The 8,227-nt window shown below is 50.2% G+C and overlaps 1 protein-coding gene across 1 annotated transcript in view; it reads right to left on the bottom strand.

Annotated features, from left to right (window-relative positions):
* LOC133243974 (liprin-alpha-1-like) overlaps positions 1-8,227 on the bottom strand; it is a 333,694-nt gene that overhangs the window by 323,375 nt on the left and 2,092 nt on the right. Inside the window, exon 2 of the mRNA XM_061410667.1 lies at positions 1,902-1,981. Coding sequence (XP_061266651.1) covers positions 1,902-1,981 — 80 coding nt within the window. The remainder of the gene's footprint in view (positions 1-1,901; positions 1,982-8,227) is intronic.

Below are 8,227 nucleotides of genomic sequence, written 5' to 3'. Positions count from 1 at the left end.
GCAGGGCAGCCCCGCCTTGACTGTGAGCCGCCTGCACTGCAGGACCACCCAGCTCTGCTCAGTTTTGTCTCTGGGAAGAGGGTGGTGCCTTCACGTGCAGGAGTCCCTAAACCCGGGAGACAGGGCCCTCCTCCGAGGACAGGACACCCCATAAGTCTGCAGAGTGGCCAGGGCCAACCACCAGCTCAGCCTGCTCGGGGTCACATGCTGCTCTGCTCGACGGTTTTGCGAACACTGTGCTGCACAAGAGATGGAAGTCTGGAATCTCCCCGAGCCACACCTGTCTTCCCTCCCGTCTCTCCTCCCTCCTGACAGAACTGCTCCCTTCTCTGCTCCACTTCCATCCAAGGGTCTGGGGCTAGAGCACACTTGGGAACTGGGTGTGGGGGGTACGACACAGTCCCACTGTGGACTGCGGACCCTCGAGGGTCCTCTGAGGGCTACAGAGGCCTCCGGGTTGGATCGCACCCAAACCATTGGCTCCCAGTCCCCTTGCAGGGTGCAGCCTCCATCTCTCTCCCCCTCCTCACCCGAAGCTCTTTCCTCTGGGAGAAGGTCTCAGAGACAAGGTGACCAATTCCTCTGGGAGGTCCCACCAAATACGCTGTGCCTGCCCTGCCTTTGAGCCAATTTTCAGTCCCCACTTCCTCCCTCCTGAGCCAGCATAGTGCCCCCCACCCAGCCCACACTGCCCACAAGCCCCACTCCGAGGCCCCACCTGTGCTGCTAAGTCACTGCTGTGACCCCTCCAGAGCTGCCTCCTGGAGACACCCCTCCCTCCTACCAGCCACTGTGGCCCACTGTCTTCAGAGCACAGCGACCCCTCCTGCCCAATGGCTGCTTCCACTTCTCGTCTCTCACTCTCACTGACACACACGGGACTGGTGACCAGGCCCCAGACCTCTCCATCTGAACCCCCCAATTGTGCCAGGCCTCGGGTCCTGGCACTAGGGCGCTCCTAATTATCCAAAAAACCCCAAGAGCAGGAGGCCATGCCCACCCCTTCCTCCACTGTCTACGCAGTCCTCCTCACACTCACCTCATCCACCCCAGGAGCAGGGGTTCCCCACCTCTGACACACCAGCCCCTCACCCTGGAGGAGCTCTGCCACCAAGTCCGGCCATGTCCCCTCCCGTTCTGCAGGGCACGTGCTCTCCTTGAACTCCATCTGCCATGGTTTCGGACACAGTTTCTGGCTCTGCCTTTGTCTCAAATGACATCTCCTTTTCTCTAGAAGAAGGCTGGGAGGGGGCCCTGGACTGCGAGGATCCCCTAAGCACACAAACACAGAAATACGCGTATGGACTCCAAACTGTCTCCTAAGTCAGGATTCAAGCAGTAGTCGATTTCCTACAGATGAATGAATGTCACCAGTTAAGCACTTAATGACCTTTGCTAAAGTTTCTCTCTCACTTGTGACCATTTTCTGTGAAGAAGCCAAAGAAACATTTAAGTACTTAATAAGAATTACGGCCCCTATAACAATGAGTAAGAAAAAATCAGGATGCTCAGTAATCTGCTCTCCTCATTCACAAGCCAGGTGATTCCTCCCACCGCAGTCAAAAGACTACAGGTCATTAACCTTCTGCGACTCTTCAGAAACGTCAGTGTCACAGTCTGTCAGGCCCCTCAAATGAATACGCCCAAATACCAACTGGTCGGCCCCCTACTTCCAAACCTCTGCCTGTGGTTTTGAGTGTTGTCAATACTGTGACTACCACTCCATGGTACCAAGTTTGACCCTAAGGAACGATGCTTGTCTCTTCCCTCTCGCTGGCCATGAAGCTACAGTCTCCTTGAGGTGCGACCATGAGCAACACCCAGTCATACTGTCCACACACCACACAGGCCCTTGTTACACTCGACAGCGCTGAGGGGAGCTGCCTAGGGGAGCAGCCTACCTGTGGTGGAAGGGAGCCCCTCGCAGTCTCGTCTGGTCCACTTTGGCTCTCAGGGTTTCCAGGTTTAGAATCAGCTGGTCCTACGAAACAGCAAATGACACAGCCTGCACCGCTTGCTTTCCGGATGTAAAATGACTCACACCAAAATGTGCAGAACAGGTTACTGTAGTAGGTATCAACTCCCAACATTTTAATTCTGAGAAAATGTTCTCTAAGAGTCCTTAGCAAATAGAAACACTCAGAACAATATTAACCCTTATAAACCATAATGAAGAGGAAGTTCCATCTCAGGTGTAGAAAATGTTTCTCTGAAGGAAACATGGCAAGCCATTAACAATGATTAAGTCGGCAGAGAGAAGCTGGACTTGGGGCGGGGGTTTGGGTCAGGGGGACACGACTCCCTCTATTGCCCTCACTACTTTAAACTGTCTCCATGGAGCTCACCTGCATTCCTCACATTCATTCCTCCACAGCCCACTTCACTTCCTCATGGGGTAAAACAAGTCAAACGGGCCAAGTTTGTGAGTCACTCAGCTCAACCTGGAAGCTCTGTGCTGTTGGCCACGGCAGTTACTCGCCTCATGCAGCCCCTGAGCACGTGAGACAGGCTGGTGCAAAGCTCGATGTGGAAATCACACAGAAGATTTCAAGACTCACGGTGAAAGAAGGACGTCAAGTAGCCCGTTGGTTTTTAGGAAATTTTAGATTGTGTAGGTGGCTCGTATTATCTTTCTGACGCACAGCACAGTCCACATGAAAGGCTCATGCTTTGTCTCAGCTTTCGGGTGATCCCAGAAAGGACTGCTCAGAATTCTGAACCACACACAACAGCCACACACTCTAAATCCATCTATAATGCAAACACATTCAGTGTTCAAAACCAGAAATGCTATACATGTTACAGCAGTGGATTAGCCATGAGGAAAATGTAACTCAACTTCTGCTAAGCATCTGCTCAAACTCATGTCCATTGAGTTGGTGATGCCATCCAACCATCTCATCCTCTGTCATCCACTCTCTTCCTGACTTCAATCTTTCCCAGCATTAGGGTCTTTTCCAATATGAAAATCCGTATTAAAAAACTGGAAATAAGCAATTTTTAAATGCAATAACAAAGTTGGCAAGTCTGTGTTTTATACAATGACCATCAATTTCAAGGTTTAAAAAGCTGTTTTAGGACCTACTGTATTAAAAAATAATGGAGAGAAGACAAAATAATGATTTATTTGAGATTGGCTCTGTATGAGAAATTGCTGAGACTAATTGACAGGACAGGTCATGGGTATTTATTATACTACTCCATCCACTTTTGTGCATGTTTGAAATTTTCCATCATAATACATTTAAAAAGTTTATTTTCTGTTAAAGCAGAGTCTTCTCCAGCAACACAATTCAAAAGCATCAGTTCTTCAGTGCTCAGCCTTCTTTATGTTCCAACTCTCACACCCATACGTGACTACCGGAAAAACCATAGTTTTGAGTATATGGACCTTTGTCGGCAAAGTGATGTCTCTACTTTTCAATATGCTGTCTATGTTTGTCATAGCTTTCCAAGGAGCAAGCATTTTTTAATCTCATGGCTGCAGTCACCGTCTGCAGTGATTTTTGAGCCCAAGGAAACAAAACCTGTCACAGCTTCCACAATAAGGCATCAGCATTCAAAGATTTTTAAAGCAAAACAAAAGTTGATTTTGAATTGGCTTAGTCTAGTCATAAACAGCATCCCAATCTCAACAGCCTCTGAGCAGCAGTTATGAAAGTAAGGAAGTACACCCCTGATCGGGAGACATTGAGTTCTCTGCCTAAGAGGGGAGGGCACCTCACCGTGGGTCTCAGGATGGGAATCAGAACCACTGCCCCCTGGAAGCCCACCTGTGAGGCTCTGCGGTCCAGGCCCAAGAACACAGGCATGGTGGGGACAGTACTGACACGTGAGGCTGGACCCGGGATCCCCACTCCATTTCCTGGATGATCTGTATCACCATGTGGCCAACATTTCCAGGAAACCTCTCTCAGAACTCGGTGATGCGAGCCTCCACCATCACCCTTTCCTGACGCAGCACAACTGCAGTTCTCCTGCCTAGAGGCAGCCATCCTACACACACACTGTGTCTGGACCAGTGGTTTGGCATGTGGGACTCCAGCACCACGTCCGAGGCAAGCAGGTTCCACACCTGGGCACCATGCCTTCAGTTTCATGGGCCCCAGGCTGGCACCCTCAGGTTTGTTTGAGGGGCAGTCATGAGGTCCACCTGTATCCCAAACAGCTCCCTGGACTGGCTGGTCAGAGCAACAGGCAGCCTCTTTGAATGTGGGGAAGCCCTGGCTCCTGCCCACTGCCTATGGGTGACCACCTCTGGCCCTGCTCCCGAGGAGGTGGGTGCCCGGATCAGCAGATGGGGCCACACAGGCACACACTCGACGCCAGAGATGGGAGTGGTGGAGAAAGGCAGCGCTGGCCCCCGCCCAAGCCACATCTCTCGCCCAGGCGCCACCTCCCCGTCAGCACAGGCACCCACTGCAGCTCCTTGTTCTTTTCCTCCAGTTGGGCCTCCATCTGGCACAGTCTATCCTCAATGCTACCGTGTCTCTCCCCTGCCTGTTGGCCAAGAACAGTGTCAGCTCCGCTCGCAACGACCCTGTCCTGACAGCACACGGGCTGTAACCGCAGGGGCGGCAAGTGGGCCATGCTCTGTGCAGACCACTGGCCCCGGGTTCGCGGGGGGCATGCCCGCATGCCTGCTCACACAGCCTGCGTGGCTTCGTGTGTGACACGTGGCTCACGGAGGGTGCTGGTGACCAGCTCGTGAGAGGAGACGTGCTCCCAGTGCCCCGGGCCCCGCGGCTGCTGTGCTCCCTCCTCGGACTGCCTGTGGCGAGCCAGCGTGGGCAGCAGACAGCAGCAAATGCGAGGCACACTTTCTACCTTCCTAAGCTGGGAAGGAATTTCGAACCGTTTAGCCTCCTGAGTGGTAGAGCTTCCGGAAGACAAAAGGTCGGACTACAAGGCCGACCTGGGACGGACAGCAGAGATGCCAGGGGAGAGGAGAAACCAAGCCTGGAGAGGAAGATCATAGGCAGAAGGGTGCCCCCTGGTGGCTGTTAATGACCCTGCTCTGGGAGGGTTTGTGAGCACCGGACACCAGCTACCTCCCGCGACCTGATGGCCCCTAAGGCATTCACTGAGCTCCTGGCAAGGCTTCCGACAGCCGTGTCAGCACAGACCCGGCCTGACTCTCCATGTCCAGCCAGTGCCCACTGGCAGCGCAGGGCAACACCTTTCCCGCCAGAAGGACAGGGTGACTGGCTGGCTGGCAGTGGGGACGATGCCCCCAGCAGCGCCACATCCCAAGGACGCGCGGCCTCTCACCCGCGGGCTCCTGGGGACAGCGAGCGGGGAGTGGGGCCCCGGGTCTGCACGTGCCCTGCTGGGACTTCTTCAACAAGTGTATGGATAATGACTTAAAACTGTGTTCATTACAGAGCTATTTTGGCCATCTCTTAAACGAGAATGGGATTTTTCTAGGTCTCTGTCCTGCTAGGCTTTGAGTGGCTGCCTGAACTCTGAGCAGCAGTGACTCAGAGCTTAAGCGTCCTGGGGACACACAGAACTCGGGACAAAACTGGAGGGAAATTAACATAGGGATGACGCAGAAGCAGGGGCTGCCTGACACTCAGGGAGCGCTCCCATCTCAGATGGGCAGCACGACCCCGCATCTGCCCTCCTGTGTGGACTGAGCAGCACAGGCAGGGGCGCGGTGGGACAGCAGGGGAACAGGTCCTCCCCACGCGTGCTCCCCAGGGACCCAGAGCAGCACCTTGGAGAGAGAGGCCACCCTCTGCGCCTGCTCCGCCTCCACCTCGGGCAGCATCTCCGCCCTCCGCAGCATCTGCTGCAGCTTCTCTACCAGCTCCAGGCGCTCCTGCAACTGGCGGTTCTTATCCTCTATCTACAAAGGGAGAGCAGAGGATCAAAACAGGCCGGCAGGTGTAGCCACTGTCACTTTAAGTAAGCTGAGACAAAACCTAAATGCACTTGTCTACTGGATTCCTTCTGTTTTGGAAGCTGAGTCAGGGTAAATTTTCTTTCAGTGTTCCTGGGCTTGGTCTCAGTGAGCAGAACACCTCCTGCCAGAGTATTTGCTTTTCCTAAACGTTCCCCACGGATGTCTTAAAAAAAAAAAAAAAAGTTCTTATCTATTAAAGAAGATCAGTTTTCTGTAGAATCTTATTCATTCTTATTGACAAGTTAAGGGAAGAAGGGTTCAGTACGGACCCTTCTTAAAACGTCACCAGAATCATCATTTAGAGGGAACCCTATCGACCGCAGATGGCCACGGGCATGTAAGCTAAAATATGGCTTTCATCTCCTCTGAAATACAGACCTGATAAGAGCGTGCCTGGTGAAATGCCAGTCAACTAGTATTTGTAAATGCACGATTATTCTTTTAACAGATCTTCTTACTCTGAAAAACTTTCAATGTAGAACATTTAGACAGATTCTTTTTTAAAAAAGAAAAAAATTAAAGTATCTATAAGCTCAGGTTCCTGAGAGGTTAGCATTTGTTTCTAAGCAGCTTTCTTACTTTTTCTGTGTGTGTATTCCTCTATGTACGTACACAAACAATATGATATGCTTTAAAACCCTCAGAAAACAATAGCATATGGTACATAGTATTTTCTGATCTGCCTTTTACAGCCATTATTTTGTATATCATAATGCTTTTAATTAGCATTCCCCATGATACATTTCAATAGCTTTCTAGTATTTTATTTTTGTGGTGGGGACAATGATACACTTTGGCACACACCAGACTGACTCACTTTGTTTTGGAGAAGCCAGACTTGGTTTGCCTGGTTAAATCCTGATTATCTGAGACCACTCGGGAATAGGAGCGAGTAAGGCTTACCAAACCACAGGAAGTACAAACCCTAATCAGACCGGAGCTCTAACCCTGCCTTTTGTCACAGTGACCCCAGTTCCCAACAGGCAGCCAGCTGCCATGAAGTTCCCTGCTGCTCTCTGCTCTTTCGGTAAAAACTCTAACAAGCCAACAGATTCACGTTCAAGTAAAACAAGAGTCAAGAATGGAATTCCACAAAATGGTTAAACCAAGTCCCAAATAATTCAAACCTGTAAGTTGCAGTCACCCCCAATTTTTTTAAAATGTATTTCCTTTCAGTACAGCCACACTTTTGAATGCAATATTTTAGGGTCATAAGAACTTTACACTGGGACTTGATTTCCAATGTGGGAGTCACATGAAAAGATCTTTACCTTCCTTCCTCAGTAATTCACTACTATAAAAGTCAGACACAGTTCATAAAGGCCATTACCTGTTGATGCCTAGAATCCTTATTTGCAATTTCATTTTCAAGTTTATCATTGATGTCGTCCTTAGTTTCAAATCAAACATAAAGTTAACGTCCTCAAAATAAAAGTCCTAGACATGGCAGTTTTCTCGGACGTGAGCAAAAATGCGCCTACCCCAAAGGTCACATTTGCCACGATTGGCACCCATCTGTCTTAACGTTCTGTCCAGCCACTCGGTTTACCTGGCTTCTTTTCTACATAATAAACCCAAACAGCAAACAAAAAGTATACTAAACTACCCTGTTATTGCAAGAATTCCAGGAGGGAAGGTATCTGGCATGAAGTCTGCTACACCATACAGGCGGGCTTGACCCAGAACAGGGAGGGACCTTCAACAGATCCAACGGGGAGCTCTGAGGCTCGTTTCCTTGAGGAAAAGTTGGAAAAGTCTCATGCAATTTCCTCAGAATTAAAGTAAGAATATTAACGAGTGGAAACAGAAGTCAAATTGTACACAACTGGGAGCAGCCTTCTCAAGCCTAGTTCTTCAAAAGCAGAGTTACACCACATGTATGAAACGCTCAAACCAGGACCAGAACTTGCTACTGGTGCAACTCCTGTCCACCACTTCAAAATCCATTTCAGGTCCCTCCCTGGTCACTAAGTAACCAATGTGGGCAAAGTCCTAACATTAAAAGTGAAAGGTCTTAAAAACGCTTTTTCTAGAATTCTATACGTATTAAACTCTGACACCTAATCTCCTCCTGTTGCCAAAGAGTAGTGTGAATAGCTTATACAAACCTGTGCAAATATTTCTGTTTTGAGTTCTCACACAGAATTACTCACACCAAGCTACTAAACAAGTACACCTGCTGTACCACATGTTGGAGGGGTTCTCTCTGAGACGGTCTCATGGGGGAGGGGTGGGCAGGGTGGGGGCTGTCTGTCTGTGCACAGAGGAGAGGCAAGGCTCACAGGAAGAAGCCTGAGTACCCAGCACTCTTCTGTTTTC

Source organism: Bos javanicus, unplaced genomic scaffold (genome assembly GCF_032452875.1).
Source record: "Bos javanicus breed banteng unplaced genomic scaffold, ARS-OSU_banteng_1.0 tig00001692_1, whole genome shotgun sequence".
Lineage (NCBI taxonomy): Eukaryota > Metazoa > Chordata > Mammalia > Artiodactyla > Bovidae > Bos > Bos javanicus.
This window is presented reverse-complemented; position numbering and strand designations above follow the sequence as displayed.